Source organism: Amblyomma americanum, chromosome 5 (assembly GCF_052857255.1).
Source record: "Amblyomma americanum isolate KBUSLIRL-KWMA chromosome 5, ASM5285725v1, whole genome shotgun sequence".
Classification (NCBI taxonomy): domain Eukaryota; kingdom Metazoa; phylum Arthropoda; class Arachnida; order Ixodida; family Ixodidae; genus Amblyomma; species Amblyomma americanum.
Genome location: NC_135501.1, coordinates 184,088,606 through 184,105,549, shown reverse-complemented (window position 1 = coordinate 184,105,549; position 16,944 = coordinate 184,088,606). Strand labels below are relative to the sequence as shown.

Below are 16,944 nucleotides of genomic sequence, written 5' to 3'. Positions count from 1 at the left end.
CCCTGTCATGGGGAATTGCACGAGGGGCGGTAAAAAGTTGATTCCAAATATAAGACTCTTAACCCCTCCCGCCTCATCCTGCGGGGCGGCATGACGGCACAAGCACAGCTCAAAGCAATAAACTCGCAACAATACAACTGCAAAGCCAGCAGTCAGAGGCAAATGGAGAAAACGGTGGTAAAACTCCACTAGAGGCAAACTGAACACCAAACGTTCGGTAGTTTCGGATTCTGGTGCGCGTGTAACTGCTCGTATGGGAAAGCAAACAGCAGCGCGTGCGAGCAGGGTAAACGACAGGCAATTTGTCCCCTCGCCTCGTGCCTTTTGCAGCTGTACACGGTGATGCTGCCACGCCGATCTTCCCAAGCCTACCTTGCGCCCATCCGCGTGCGTTCTGGTGGTTTGGCAGCAGGGAGCACAAGATGCGAGAGCGCTAATTTTTTTTATAAACCTGGGTAAATTTGCATATTACCGAAAAATATTTCGGTTCTTCAAAGTTATATTTATGTTCCTGCGTTGACCCAACCTAATAAGTTAAGGGTGCGCAAAGTACACAAGTAAATATGGCTGCATTAACAAATGCAGCCTTCTGCACAGCAGTAGCCACCACTTCCTGCCTCGCTCCTTTGTGGCGCAGTGCAGTGCCTGTTCACTTTTACTCGACAGCGTAAAGGCCCCGTTCTGCAGCGAAGTCTGCGTAACCGAAAGATCAGGCCTGGTAAAAAAAGTGGCTGTTACAAGAGGTCCCGATGGATGGCACTAGCTACACGAGTGACAGATCTTCAGCAATTGCAGCAGCCACGAGCAATGCGCGAAGCGCACAGGCGATCAGCTGCTGTCTTCCTCCTAACCTTTACAAAAACAAGCAGCAGACGACTCACGTTACTACCTCGCCTCTCAAGCTGCTATGCAGCGGACCCATCGCTGCATCCCCTGGCCCTCGGGTTGCGAGTCAGACATGTTACAGCTAGGCCAAGCAGGCACGTTTGTACGGCTTGGTTAAAGCGGGGCTTTATATGTATGTTGTGCAGTAAGTGAGGTAAGTCGGAAGAATAGCTCCGAAGGGAGACCGTGCGGGTACTCTCACTTGAGAGAGAATGGTGCCGTATTTGTTTTTGATTTGGTTTGTGTTGTCAACGAGACCCTGGGTTCGAGGCTAAGCCCAACCCATGGGGTAGTCCCCATCTCGCATGTTATTTTTGATTTGAGAATTGATGCTTAGGGCGGGCCACTGAAAATGACCGCCCTTAGTCCTTTGTTAATTAAGGGTTTAAAAGCGCAAGTGAACTGATGGAGGGCAGTCCAGTCTAAGCTGGGGCTCCATGCTTAGCATGTTACGGGGCGCTACTTAGGCTCTAACACGTCGGGTCGATGAGTAAAGTAGCGCAAAGTTTGTTCTTTCGTAAATTCATTTCTGCTTCTTACGGTTTTACTCTCTGTATATGTATGCTGTAAATATATGCTCTGCTGTCATCATCAACAAGCACGCCTCCTGCCCATCTTCAAAGCCGATCGACACTAAAGGAAGGGCTTGTAAACCTTCCTCGAAGAAGCGAACGACCTGAAATTCTACTCCCCTCGCGAGGCGACACCTCCTCTCCCTCTACCCCAGCGCAGCACATCTGGTGGAGCGAGCGGCGATGGCGGTGCCATCTGTTGGAGCGCGGCTGCAGCGTTGCTAGGCAACGGCGGCTCAAGGTTGTTCGTCAGCCACGGCATACAGCCGAAGTGCGTGACGAGCCGAAATGGCTCACTGACTGGCGTAGTGCTGCTTTCGCAACAAAGTAACTGAAGGCTGCTCGGCTCCAAACCCCCCAGTCAAGGCTCGAAGGACCCCACTAGCGAAGGCAGGTAGTAATCACTGGGCAACTCCCGTAGCAGCCCGATCACAATGAGAGGGTAATTCAATACCAACCACCACCCAATGCCAAGCAGACCAATGCATCACTGGCAGTGCAACTACAGAGGCATTTCTTTTCTCCAAGATTAAAAGGCAGCAAGGACAGGCCAAACCGGATGAAAAATTGCACGGACGTGGGCGAAGAAAAAAAAACGAATGCTAGCTATCTACGTTCAAGAAGCCAAAATTACGACATACAAAATGTGGTTAATTTTCTCGATAAGCCAAGTGTTAATTTTCCGCAAAAGTTTACAAACTGTTTTGAGCTCGGCAAGCACGAGTACCACAACCAGCAATGAACATAAAACCTTTGAAAAGCCATTTTTCAACTGTTTCAGAGTGGGAATGAAATATAAAAAAGTCTGTCTGATACGCATACTGTCCGAGTAAAGAAGCCTGGCTGCGAAGAAAATAACCGTACAGTTAAACCACGTTAATCATGCAACCTCATTAAATAAAACCCACCATTCCGCAAAAAATGCTAAAAATCACAGTTTTCTGCAGAACTGCAGAAAATTAGGAGCCTCAGCAACGAGGGACGCCGTACTGGACACCTCCGATCAACTGGGCGGACGAAATGCAGCTGCTGAGACCAGGATCTGATCCCGTGACCTTGGGCTAAGCAGCCAAATGCCATAGCCACCGAGCCACCACGGCAAGTCCACCCCAGGGTGGGCCACACTTTAGTTTCAAGCAATCCTCTCTAAACATGTAAATGGTCGTGTATCACCGTCTCCCAGCCAATGCTATCAAGGCTCCGATGTGCACCAGAATCTCTCGCCAAGCTGCAGTGGTACTCACCAAAGGAATCATAGGGGTCGATCGCCGAGCTGGGCACATTCCAGCAGCGGATGGTGTGGTCCAGGCCGCCGCTGAAGCACTGCTCTCCCGTCGCACCCATTGCCAGGCACAGCACAGGGCCCCTGTACACATGGCACTCACAGTTGGACAGTGTTGGACAGTTGGCACATGGCCTCACCAAAAAGTTACGAGGGGGGCCATGCGCATCTACAGGACGTCAGCGTTACGGTCAAGGTATTCGATACTTCTGTGTGTCCAACACAGGCAGAAAGCTTGTCACACTGTCTACCGCACCCAGTTTTCTACTTACGTGGAGCCTGACAGAAGTGCAGCAAGCCTAAGCACGTCGTGTGGGGCATGGCCCAATGACCCAGGCAACAGCTTGCCATTTCGAGTAAAGACGAATATGAGGAGCACACCTTCGAACATTAGTTTTAACATACCACACAGCAAGGACAAGAGAACTGTGCCATATCCTACAGTTACCAGCATGCATCACCATTGAACAAATTTTTGATACACATCATCATCAGCAGCCCAATTACGCCCATTGTAAGACGAAGGCCTCTGCCATATCTCTCCAATTAACCCCATCCTGTGCCAGTCATGGCCACCCTATCCCCGTAGACTTTTTAATCTCATCCACCCACATAACTTCCTGCCACCCCCTGCTGCACTTGCCTTCTCTTGGAATCCAGTTTGTTACCCTTAACGACCACTGGTCATTTATCTTGCCTTTTGCATTACATGCCCTGCACAAGCCCATTTGTTCTTGTTTGATACACAGTACACCTCAATTCGAACTCACTTGATTCTAACTGTTGACTTATTTGAACTGGCAAACAATTTCGGTTCCCTTCAAGCTCATATTATTTAACTGCATTTGTTCTTTAATTTGTGTCCAATTAGTAAATGCTGACCAAACTCCTCCATGTTTTTAAAAAAGGCTTTGCCACAGAGACAGCTAGCATCATCATCAGCAGCCCAACTACGCCCACTGTAAGACAAAGGCCTCTGCCATATCTCTCCAATTAACCCCATCCTGTGCCAGCCATAGCCACCCTATCCCCGTAGACTTTTTAATCTCATCCACCCACATAACTTCCTGCCACCCCTTGTTGCACTTGCCTCCTCTTGGAATCCAGTTTGTTACCCTTAACGACCACTGGTCATTTATCTTGCCTTTTGCATTACATGCCCTGCACAAGCCCATTTGTTCTTGTTTGATACACAGTACACCTCAATTCGAACTCACTTGATTCTAACTGTTGACCTATTTGAACTGGCAAACAATTTCGGTTCCCTTCAAGCTCATATTATTTAACTGCATTTGTTCTTTAATTTGTGTCCAATTAGTAAATGCTGACCAAACTTCTCCATGTTTTTAAAAAAGGCTTTGCCACAGAGACAGCTAGCATCATCATCAGCAGCCCAACTACGCCCACTGTAAGACAAAGGCCTCTGCCATATCTCTCCAATTAACCCCATCCTGTGCCAGCCATGGCCACCCTATCCCCGTAGACTTTTTAATCTCATCCACCCACATAACTTCCTGCCACCCCTTGTTGCACTTGCCTCCTCTTGGAATCCAGTTTGTTACCCTTAACGACCACTGGTCATTTATCTTGCCTTTTGCATTACATGCCCTGCACAAGCCCATTTGTTCTTGTTTGATACACAGTACACCTCAATTCGAACTCACTTGATTCTAACTGTTGACCTATTTGAACTGGCAAACAATTTCGGTTCCCTTCAAGCTCATATTATTTAACTGCATTTGTTCTTTAATTTGTGTCCAATTAGCAAATGCTGACCAAACTCCTCCATGTTTTTAAAAAAGGCTTTGCCACAGAGACAGCTAGCATCATCATCAGCAGCCCAACTACGCCCACTGTAAGACAAAGGCCTCTGCCATATCTCTCCAATTAACCCCATCCTGTGCCAGCCATGGCCACCCTATCCCCGTAGACTTTTTAATCTCATCCACCCACATAACTTCCTGCCACCCCTTGTTGCACTTGCCTCCTCTTGGAATCCAGTTTGTTACCCTTAACGACCACTGGTCATTTATCTTGCCTTTTGCATTACATGCCCTGCACAAGCCCATTTGTTCTTGTTTGATACACAGTACACCTCAATTCGAACTCACTTGATTCTAACTGTTGACCTATTTGAACTGGCAAACAATTTCGGTTCCCTTCAAGCTCATATTATTTAACTGCATTTGTTCTTTAATTTGTGTCCAATTAGTAAATGCTGACCAAACTCCTCCATGTTTTTAAAAAAGGCTTTGCCACAGAGACAGCTAGCATCATCATCAGCAGCCCAACTACGCCCACTGTAAGACAAAGGCCTCTGCCATATCTCTCCAATTAACCCCATCCTGTGCCAGCCATGGCCACCCTATCCCCGTAGACTTTTTAATCTCATCCACCCACATAACTTCCTGCCACCCCTTGTTGCACTTGCCTCCTCTTGGAATCCAGTTTGTTACCCTTAACGACCACTGGTCATTTATCTTGCCTTTTGCATTACATGCCCTGCACAAGCCCATTTGTTCTTGTTTGATACACAGTACACCTCAATTCGAACTCACTTGATTCTAACTGTTGACCTATTTGAACTGGCAAACAATTTCGGTTCCCTTCAAGCTCATATTATTTAACTGCATTTGTTCTTTAATTTGTGTCCAATTAGTAAATGCTGACCAAACTCCTCCATGTTTTTAAAAAAGGCTTTGCCACAGAGACAGCTAGCATCATCATCAGCAGCCCAACTACGCCCACTGTAAGACAAAGGCCTCTGCCATATCTCTCCAATTAACCCCATCCTGTGCCAGCCATGGCCACCCTATCCCCGTAGACTTTTTAATCTCATCCACCCACATAACTTCCTGCCACCCCTTGTTGCACTTGCCTCCTCTTGGAATCCAGTTTGTTACCCTTAACGACCACTGGTCATTTATCTTGCCTTTTGCATTACATGCCCTGCACAAGCCCATTTGTTCTTGTTTGATACACAGTACACCTCAATTCGAACTCACTTGATTCTAACTGTTGACTTATTTGAACTGGCAAACAATTTCGGTTCCCTTCAAGCTCATATTATTTAACTGCATTTGTTCTTTAATTTGTGTCCAATTAGTAAATGCTGACCAAACTCCTCCATGTTTTTAAAAAAGGCTTTGCCACAGAGACAGCTAGCATCATCATCAGCAGCCCAACTACGCCCACTGTAAGACAAAGGCCTCTGCCATATCTCTCCAATTAACCCCATCCTGTGCCAGCCATGGCCACCCTATCCCCGTAGACTTTTTAATCTCATCCACCCACATAACTTCCTGCCACCCCTTGTTGCACTTGCCTCCTCTTGGAATCCAGTTTGTTACCCTTAACGACCACTGGTCATTTATCTTGCCTTTTGCATTACATGCCCTGCACAAGCCCATTTGTTCTTGTTTGATACACAGTACACCTCAATTCGAACTCACTTGATTCTAACTGTTGACCTATTTGAACTGGCAAACAATTTCGGTTCCCTTCAAGCTCATATTATTTAACTGCATTTGTTCTTTAATTTGTGTCCAATTAGTAAATGCTGACCAAACTCCTCCATGTTTTTAAAAAAGGCTTTGCCATAGAGACAGCTAGCATGGTGGCTTGCTACTTCCCCCTTCCCGACACCAGTGCTCTTTGTATTAGTAGTGCTACATTGAAGGAAGTTTTCCCAGTTGTCTAAGCTTGCTGGTAGAACACACGAGGACAAAAGGGCACCACAAAGTCGCAAAGGCTCTTAAAAATGAGAGCACAAATAAGTGCTGGTCGCTTTTACAAGAAAAGCAGTATGGACACTACAAAGCATGTGGTTTGTACAAAAGGTACAGACAAGTAAAAAAAAAAACAGCATGTGGCCATAATTCCTGGCACGAGCAGCAAGCGTAACAAAAACCGGGCATCCGCAATGCATTTACAGAAACAGTAAACACTCAATCCACAACACAGAACCATGACAGAGCTGTCCAAACTAATGTGGCATCTTCCAATCCTTTCATAAGGCTCCTCCTTGCATTTACTGCACATTAAAGGCAGTGATGAACAGCACCAGGCCTATGCCATAGGCATATTAATTATGCATGCACCATGAAAAAAGTACACATTCTTTATAAACACCTTTGGAAGTGCGATCCGATCAGGACAAGCAATTACTTTCTAATTTGCACCATGTACAACTTGTTTTACTTCACAGCTACAAGAAAAGTAAAACACTTCAAAAAACTCTGGCAACAAATCCAATGGGACACTCACGAATGCGCCCGGAATGTGTAGACTGGTTCCACGTCAAGGGCTGCCGTCCTGAGCACAAAAACAAACAGCGTCACGTGTGCATGCAGCAACTTCGTTAACTATGTGCCTGACTAAAGGCAAAATATATGAAGACCAAAACAACAAGGAAACAAAGAAGACAGCAGCAAAGCAATTAATCACAAGGCTTGCTGCCTCAAAGCTATAAGAAAAAAGCCTCGGGGGAAAAAAAAAGGGTTTCGAACTCATTAGGCATCAAGAAAATGCACTTTCAAGTGCACTGAAATCTTCACTGTCAAACAGTTATCTCGCAAAGAAGAAAGGCAGAAGTGTCCGTCTCTACATTTTATGGGTAACAGCAGTGGTAGCTGGCACTGAGTCAATGTGGAAGCATCAGTTGCGAAAACGCACAAAGACACGACGCCGGACAGAAAAAAAAAAATGACCATGAGCAGAGGAAAGTGGCAGTTGGGCCGCCTCACACAAGTTTGGTGTTCTTTAAAGTTGTGTGTGTGATTGATAGAACGAAAGAACAAAGATTTTTGCCAGGACACAGACTTATAAACGAGTCTAAATGGGCCAAAGAAGAGCCAGTTTCCAGAAAACGCGAAGCACCGGGATGAAGAGTGCCTCACTGCAGGACATCGCGAGATACGTGAACAATGCGTTGTGCTGTGCACGACCCCATCTGCCATGGTCAACAAGGCCTTAAAGGTGCAGAACTAAAAATCCAATGGACGGCACCAATGATGGAATACTTTGGGCTGCAAAGAGCGACAAGATGGCTTCCGACGGTGATGATCAGAGATGACGATTTTGCCGGCCAGACAGGCAAAGGCAGATGGTGGCGTGACTTACTTCATCGTGACATTAGAGCGGTTGGAATAAAGGTTGGTTGTTCCAAGTGAGAGGAATAATTTTTTGTATCGAAGTATGAAAAACTGGTGCAAGTTACAATCAAAGGCATTGCACTTTTTTTTTCTAACCATGAAAAATAGGCACGGGTTACAAGTGAGGGCGCGCAAGAATTTAGTAAATAAAGTATCTTTCCGTTTAATGGGGTCAGTGAAGTGCATACTCTTAAACCAGTTGCAAACAACTGTCTCAATGCGCAGTAGAAAAATATTGCATATGCTGGCTTGCATTTCAGGTTGGCCCAACAGTACGCCAATGTGCGTAAATTGGGTGTGTGTCGGGTGCAAAATACGAGTAAGCTAGATGTGAAATGTGTAAACGATGTGAATTCAACAGCACATTCGGGGTAAGAGTGTGCACCAACTCACTTCTTGGCAGGCACCGTCTTCTGCAGGTTCCACAGTTTCAGCGTGTGGTCCTCTGAGGCCGTGATGAGCACAGACTCGACCGGATGGAACGCCAATGCGCGGACACCGTCGAAGTGGCTGTGGTAGGTGGACAGAAATACCATGGTAACATAATGCAAGGCTTTGAAAGTAAGCTCACTTTTACACTATAAGCACACTGAAAAATCGCGAGCTTTTTGCTCACACTAGGCCACATGAAACACCCAACACAATTTGGCACACCGTTTGGCACACCATTTGGCACACAGTGAGCTAGTAAGCAGTTTCGTCTGTGTCACACATGGAAGCCGGGAAAACGAATAATCCAGTTTCATGCTCAACTCACGGCATGCCCCTTCCACCTAAGACTACCTAAGGTTTCTAACCTGCTGCAAGACATGAAAGGAACAGTGCAGCCCCAACAAGCCGGTCTATCTATACCTAAAACCACACCTGACATGAAAACAAAGCTCGCTTAATTTTTGAAGTAAAAACCCCAACTGTTAACTCTTTGTTTCCTCAGTGACAACTTCTCCCTAGTAAAGGTCCCCAAGTAAAGTTCTCCCAGTGCACTTCATCAGAGTTGCGGCAATAGATGGCATGACCCTGCAAAGAACCACGGCTCTAAGCAAACTTACTGGCACACGTTTGCCTACTCCACTACTGAGTACTAAGAAAAAAGAAAGCGACCCACCTCCTAAGGGTGTACTTTGCATTCCATGTTTTCCTAAAGGACTCCTTTGTGGCTGAAATCTGCAAACAGCAAGGGGAACAGCGACCATGCAACAGGCGATAGCTGGATGCGTCTACCACAGTTTCTTGAGACAGAAATTGGCACACAGGACTGTGCCATCCATAATTCAAACACACACATACAAAGAAAGAAAACAAAAAGAAAAAATGATGGGCGGAGTCAAGGCACAAGAGCAACACTGTGGTAAGACTGAAGAAATCATGAATGCCTCAGCCTGAAGAACTAGGGTCGCTAAGTCAGCAACCCTTCCAGAGTGTTCTCCCTGTCAAGCATGCACAGATGGCAAGGCGTTCATAAGCTGCTACTGATGCCACTACTTTGTACCAGCCAATGTAACATCCTGCTTGCGCATGCTTTTCAATTCATGGCATCCATCAGATTGCATATTCAGTAAAACAGCGACACTTCGCTGATTTTGGATTAAGCTGGCGAACACCTTTGGCTAGCTTCTATAGCAACTAGTGTAACCCAGATATTGTGGCAGGTACGCCTCAAAAAAAAGATGAACCAACAACTTGAAGTCAGCTTAGCAAAGACCCAAAGGCCACAGTTTTCAATCTACAACTTAAGCTTCAAAGCACAAAGACAACTGAAAGCACTCTATGCTTAATGTTTACAAAATCAGGTCGTTCAGATTCAGCACATAATTGCCAATGAAGAATAATCGCACCGTTCAACACACTCATGCATGCAAACCAGAAACTACATGAAGAATGCAACCTGTGCAATCAACTTTTGCTAGTAAAGAAAAAGAAAAATGCCACAAGAGGAAAACTGTGCCAGCATAAACGCTTTGAAGCAGAAGGATGCGCCAAAAAGCAATGAGGGGCCATTTGGTGCAAATGTCTTCGATTCCCCGTCATCTCTGTTGACGCTTTACTCACGTCGTAGCTGGACTCTGCCTCGTTGTTGACTGTGAGACCTGCCAGCTCCCCGAGACCGAGTGCTGCGTCGATGTTGTCCTCGTCCACACCCGGCGTCCCCATCAGCGGCCTCCGGGGCCCTGCATCACAGGTGGCACACCACCGCCCTTTGCAGCAAGCCTCCATGCCACAGTAGGCCCCTGGCAGTGCAGGGTGAAAAAGGGCAGCGGACTCTGCCACACACTGCAGCCGGACACCATGAGCCATTCACTCCCTTTTATAAAAGGAAGTGCATTAGAGGACAGCTCACTACTCCCTTTTCATTCCCATATACGGAAGGCGTATTCGTGTTTAGAGTGTACGCCCAAACTGTTCCAGACTTTGCAGACTTGCAGACTTGCAAAGTCGAGATCAGAGTGCCAAAGCTCATACACTGGCTGCTACCACACCTCAGGACGGTGCGGAAATTAACCTGCTAGAGGAGGTACACAAAGGCACAGGGGTGGGGTGTCAAGGCCCCTCACCACAAGACAGCTTGGTAACTATTACAAGTCGAACTCACTAATCGCAATGCAAGAGACCCAGTTTTGCCATCCACGGCAAACAATGTGGTATGCCTATCAAGGTGTTTAAATAAAGGTGAGCTTTAAAGAGTGCTCCCGATTCTCTACATTCTGTGACACAATAGCAACATGCGCCATCTGACTCTGAGCGTGCTTGTTCCTTCAAGCACATGACACTGTGTCCTCCTTTTACGCTCGAGATTCCAACTGTTTGAGATGAGACAATTACCCTCAAAGCAGAACCTATGAGGCACAACAGGACTGAGCTAGTCAGAACACCGCTGAAAAATGACTAAACACCCAAAGTGGCTACAGCATGGCCTTTCACTAACTTGTTGCAGCTGCACATGTCATGTAACATGTATTATGTGGGGATTATTCCCCAAGGAGATGCATGGACGAGAGGCACCACAGTGGAAGGCTCCGGATTTATTTCGGCGACCTGGAGTTCTTCAACATGCACTGACATAGCGTAGCCCATCGGCATCTTGTGCATTTCGCCTCCATCAAAATGTGGCCGCCGCGGCCGGGTCCGATCCCGCTACTTTAGGACCAGCCCACCAAAGCCACTTGGCCACCACGGCCGGGTAGGTGCGCATGTTCCCCCGCCAACGCCTACTTCTGCCATCCCGTCCCAGCATCACCTGCCATGCTTCCACCCCTTCTCCCATCACCACCGGCGACTTGGTGGGGAACGTACCAGCACCGTCGTCGGCCTCCTCCAAAAAGGCGGTGTAACTGGCGAGGCGCGTAGATATGGGTTGCCGACCCAACTGGCCGTTGAGGACGACGTCGCCCGATGCCAGACCAAAGGTGGCGGAGGAGGGGGAGGACGTCGAGGAAGGGCAAGAAGATGAGGGAGAGGGGACAGATGGGGGCGGGGCCGAGGGTGCCACAAAGGCCGGGATGCGAGGAGGCGGAGTGGTGGCAAAGGAGAAGGCGGGGCCCGAGCCGCCCTCGTCAGAGGAGGTAGTGGCCATGCCAGAGCCAGGCGTCGACAGCGAAGCCAGCATTGCTTGCAAGGCAGACCGCTTAGGCCCTATACGATGTGGTGGTGGTGGTGGTGGTGGCAACCAAGAAAGGGGAGGGGCAGTGCAAGGGAAGAAAAAAAAAGAGAAACAGGCAAGAAGGGCAAAGCACAAAGTCATGCAGGCTCTCTTGCAAAGAAATCGCCGGCAAGAACAGGCAAACCGAAGATGGCATTCAGAGACACACCATGCAGTGCGCACACTAAAATCAAGTGCCTTCCTGGTCGTGCACATGATCTCAAACGACCAGGGAAAGAAAACGCAGCCTGTGCGGATGAACCTGCCACAAGAGTCTAGGAAATGGGATATTTGCTTTACGACAGCTGCATGAGAGCTCGAAAACACAGCTATATGACTGGCTGTGGCATGCAGCTGCACACTTGCGCTCTCTGTGCAGAGCAATGCAAGCTAAAAGCAGCATAGCCACGGCAGATCTGGCTGTAGCTACCATCACATTTTGTGGTGGCGTGCTCGCCTGCCAATTTTGACGCTCAAAAGATCCAGAAAGTGAAAAGCGCCACCTTTCCAACCTCCTGAGCTTTGGGGCACAGCACAAGCACCCAATCCCTGCACAGCCCAGCATCTCAATAGCTCCCCAATGCCTTATCAACCATGCACTTGGTGGCCTTCAAGCCTTCGACAACAGCTTCATTTATTTTATTTCAAGACATTGTCAATCCCCTAGAGGGATTGTAAGGAATTGTAACAGGGATGGGTGCAAAAAGAAAATGGCACAGTGTGGCTAAAATGAATGAACTAGTAAACAAGCGCAGTTCGGTAGAAAGCGGAACAGCTGAAGCATTTGTGATTCCGCACCTCGTCCTCCCGTCTTTTGTGGCAGGTATCATCCTCCCTAGCCTGCTATTCTAAATCTATTTTCTGCACGTAAAACGCACACACACTAGTACATTTTTGTTTAAACTGCGCTGCGGCATAACAGATGCAGTTAAAAAAAAAAAGGAACAGCAGTACAGATTTTGTAGCAAGCACTATACAAGGGTGCTCATTACACTGAATACCCAATCTCCAACATGCAGATAAATGGACCTCAAAGCTAGCAAAATGCAATGCTTTTCAGCACACGTACGGAGCATACGGACCCAGGAGTTATAAAGTAACATGAAATGTAACTGTTAACCTACCCTCTGTGACGATTCACACGTACAGAATGTTTCACCCGAGACTAAATTTTTAAAAGTAGTTTTTAGTTTTCTTTGTATAGTACTACTGTCACCTGTGCCAGGCATCAGAAAACAGCTAAGACATGTACAAAAACTAGCTGGTTAACTAAAATCTAATAGCTACTATTAGTTAGGTGCCTAATCTGTTTAGATTTCAAGCTCACCATATGAAATCCAAGTCAGTTCTTAGATTTTTGAAGATTCGATTCTTGCAGGCGCTAGAGCATATGAAATTTAAATTATAAACAGCAACAGTTAAGAAGTCAACAATGGAACAGATTTTAACCAGCCAGCTTGCTAGTTAAAATGTCTTAGCTGTTTTGATGTTCACCACCAGTGACAATGCTGTACCAAAGAAAATTCTCTTTTAACTAAAAAAAAACAGCTTTTTAAAATGCTGTATTCAACCGAATGCAGCACAACCATGATTCAAATGCAAGGGTTGCTGCTACCAGCATAAAAAAATTTACTCGCATATTCAATCATTAATTCACTTCCAGCATGACGGGTGGCTTCTCACTTCTATTGTCAGAAAATAAAAAAACTCATTGCAGTTGACGACTCATTGCAGTTGCAGTTAAGCTTGAATTTTGTTTGATGAAGTTTCCGATCTCTCGTGCAGTTTGAATTAATGAGGTTCCACTGTACACATTATATGGCGGCTTGGGTATTGGCGGCAAGTGAGAACGAGGTCCGAAAAATCGAGCAGTCAGTTGCGGTGCGTCCGAAATTTCAGGCGCTCTTATACATTGGCTCTATGGGTCATGTCGCGGTGTCGCGAAAAAGTCCGAATAATCAAGCATGTCCCAAAAATCAGGCGTCCGAATTTTCGGTCGTCGACTGTACATTCAAGTAAATATGGTACTAACAGCTTTTGGTAAAACATCCTGTATGCCTCCGGCAATATGCTGGCAACTCCTTTCTGTCCAGACTCGAAACAAGCTTTTCAAAACCAAGCAACGAACTGCATGCGCACCCCTGAATGAGGGGGAAATCAAACCTACATTTGCAAAACTGAGCCGGCAAGTCGCAAGCAGTAGAAAAGACAGTCAAAAAGTGCACAAAATGTTGACTGCCACTCGCTTCTAGTAGCACAAACGCACAGAAACCAACAGGCAATAGCAGCGTCGACGAGATTATTAAGCATAACTGTGCTGCATGTGCGAACTTTGCGGACACTTCGAATAGTTTTTTTCTGGACATATCGAGACAGCACTACAAGCTTTGACACTCGCATCAGGTGCTGTTACATGTTGATTTCTGTGCCCTCTGCTTGACAGAACCTTTTAAAACAGTACTAACTCCAAGAGTGGTGAATGATGCCAAGGTGCAACCAAGCATTCCTCACACAAGTTGTCGATTGAAATGGTTTTGTTTGTTGAATTTTCTCAGTGCTTAAGCAGCCAAGGCTCTCAATTAAAATAGGAGACTTCGCAACAGAAGTCCTGATCTGCGATGACCTGATGTGTATCACGAATTGAGTACAGTTTGGAGAGCCACCTTTTTCTATCTGAAATCAAGAGATATTGAGAATGCTTGAATTGCCACATCACTGCTAGAAAACGAGAGCCAGATTTATCGTCGAACCTACTGGCAGCTACCTGTATCAGCCACCCTGACATTTTTTTTTTTTTTTGTGACCACTGGTCACCTTGGCATCAATCCAAAAGGAACAACACAATAAAGTGCATCAGGGTCCGAGAGCGTAAGTGCAGATGGTGCCACAGGTTTTAACCGCATGAAGGGCAGGCAGGCAAGCAGGCAGCAGAGCTCGAGAGTGCACACATGCAGAACAGCGTTCTCAAGACATTCCAGAGCCACGGGGCGTGATTTAAAAAAAAAAAAGAGAAGCATTGGTACAAGGACAATAAGGTAAAGAAGGTGCACAAGTGACTTCCCATCACCCCCCAAGATACCACCACCTGGGCACAGGTTCAACACCACCCAAACTTCCCACAAAAGCATGTTGCACGACGCAACAATATTTCTCCAACGCTGCTACTGGAGTATTTGGAAAAGCTATTTCGAAAAGTGCTGAAGTGAATGTTTCAGCATGTCTGCATCCAACTTTGCTCTCAAGATCAAGTTCCTTGGACTGGCAATGAAAACAAAGAATTGCTAGCATTTTTCAGAAGGTTGAAGGAAGCCTTGTGCAAGTGCAGCTGATGGTGCAGAATGGAAGCCGCGCTAGCAATACCTTACTAAACTGTGCTGCAACCACTGTTACCAGCATGGCCTATCTTCAAGAATGCCGAGACGCAACTCTGATTGCTCAAAATCTCGCACATGTGGAAGACAGCAGTGGTATCGCAATGAACCGCTTAGATGAATGAAAAGGCAAAATGGAAGCCCACACAGAATTTCAAGTTTTGCCTGTGTGTATGTCATCTGTATGTCCAACTGGCCTTGTCAGTTTAACGATCACTTACAGCTGCACAGCCAGCGTCCAAGTTTGGCTAACATTCCCATTAGGCCAGTAACTTTGAACGAAACATCTCTGTTTTGGAAGTGTCGAAGAGTCAGCACAGTGAAAGTGGAATTGCACAGCTGGCATTAGTGCCACACAATGTAGCTGCTGAATTCTGGACACCCAGTCACAACAGCAGCTAGAAACTGACTGCAGCTATGCAAAATGCACAGATGACAACAGCTATAAAATACAAGGAGGATTTCTTTTAATTCCTTAAGTGCACTGCGGTCCGCCTCTACTGCTTAGGCTGTGCTTGCCACAATTCATTCTCCAGCCATCCACCACCTCGCCTTTGTTCCAGCAATCCAAAACACCTCTCCGCAATCCCAGACTTGGAAAGGCAGCGCTCGCTAGACTGTTGAGTGCACCTTGCACTACCACCATGGAAGCGGCTGCAGAACTGGTTTGTGGCACTTCAGACAGGAGGCGTTTCGAAAGTCCAAGATTTGCCGACTGCTGGCCAGACAGAGAGCAGCCATCACTCTCTGCCATCACGTTAACTATTACTTAGCCATTACGTTAATGCACAATGGCAAACGCAGAACGGAAAAGAGTACAGCAGTAGAAGTGGAGCTCCTTCCCACAGCCAGCGACAGGAGTGAAAGGACGTTTCCACCACCACCTCCCACACAGTTCCACCACAAGAGGATGCACGACGTGTGAAAAGGGGGTGAGGCACACTGACGTCAGGGATTGAAAAAAGAGGCAAGAGGAGAGGGAGGAAGTGGAAGGGAGTTAAGGGAACAGAAGAGAGTCAACGACTGCGACGATGGCGGCGGCAGCAGCAGCAACAGTGGCGGCAGCGCATTCGAAGGAGACTTACTCTGCGACGAGGCGGGGGCGGCGCCGCCCTTGCGCCCTCGGCGCTCTCGCCGGTACTCCTCGACCAGCTGGTTAATGAGCTGCGGGTCAGTGCCCCACCGCTGCGCCACCTCTTCTTCGTCCTCCTCCTCCTCCTCCTCGTCCACAGCACAACCGTCTGCTGGAGCACCCAGCGACCAACCCAGTGCTGTGACACCGCGCCCGGGGACAAACCACACAGCCTCCCGCCAGGACACCCCCTTCCTCCCCTCGCACTATTTTCCCCCAACACCTAAATTTCCACAACACCCAGCATTTCCAAGAGACAGCCCCTAACCCAATGTGACATGGCAGGAAGACACATATGTAGCACAGTGTATCCTCTAGACATATTTAAACCTCCCAGCTTACCTCTCTCTAGTGGCCTTAAAGCTGAAACGACAAACGATGATTGGTGCCACAACAGCTCCTGTGAGACAAAGTCTGCCCACGCCCCGACAAGTAGTGGGCAAAGTGCAGTGGGTTGCTGGCTCGCTTTGTTAGCGTGACGTCACTGAGCTGAGCGATGCAAGTTGGAATTCTGCCACTGTCTGCGTAATAGCGCGTGAAACGTTCAGGAGTATGATCAAATACCGCACTCCTTAATACAGGCTCTGGTACTTATTATAAACAGTGTGATGGCACACTGTCAGTCGAACTCGGGTGTTCCTGAGTTTGCGACTAACTCTACCATTCCCACAGAGCACCCTCAGGTTCTTTGAAGTAATCGAGCCAGTGCAAGCTGCTGGTTCAAATTATCCAGTAAAATTTACGTAAGAAATTACATGACCATGGAAATTCAATGAATCATCTGGAATTTCAAATTAATTAGGAGCAAAATTACAGATGTTTCAGTCAATTGGCAGCAAGAACTGTCTGGTCACCAAACAGTCAGTCAGGTGGAGCTAAAAGGTAGTTTCCAGAGTTATCAAGAAGCAGAAA

The 16,944-nt window shown here is 47.1% G+C and overlaps 1 protein-coding gene across 16 annotated transcripts in view; it reads right to left on the bottom strand.

Moving 5' to 3' along the window:
- The window catches only part of Cka (Connector of kinase to AP-1), a 76,548-nt gene that overhangs the window by 9,693 nt on the left and 49,911 nt on the right, over nt 1–16,944 (bottom strand). For 2 of the 16 annotated variants that reach the window (XR_013314994.1, XM_077666021.1), the window contains exons 9-15: nt 15,986–16,144; nt 11,184–11,522; nt 9,942–10,120; nt 8,998–9,056; nt 8,286–8,402; nt 7,006–7,053; nt 2,702–2,823 (exon numbers count right to left, since the gene is read on the bottom strand). Coding sequence is in view for 9 of the 16 variants with exons in the window: in XM_077666021.1 (XP_077522147.1) it covers nt 2,702–2,823; nt 7,006–7,053; nt 8,286–8,402; nt 8,998–9,056; nt 9,942–10,120; nt 11,184–11,522; nt 15,986–16,144 (1,023 nt within the window). In the remaining 7 variants the exon portion in view is untranslated. The remainder of the gene's footprint in view (nt 1–2,701; nt 2,824–7,005; nt 7,054–8,285; nt 8,403–8,997; nt 9,057–9,941; nt 10,121–11,183; nt 11,523–15,985; nt 16,145–16,944) is intronic. The other 14 variants (XR_013314996.1, XM_077666023.1, XR_013314995.1 and 11 more) reach the window with 8 other exon arrangements.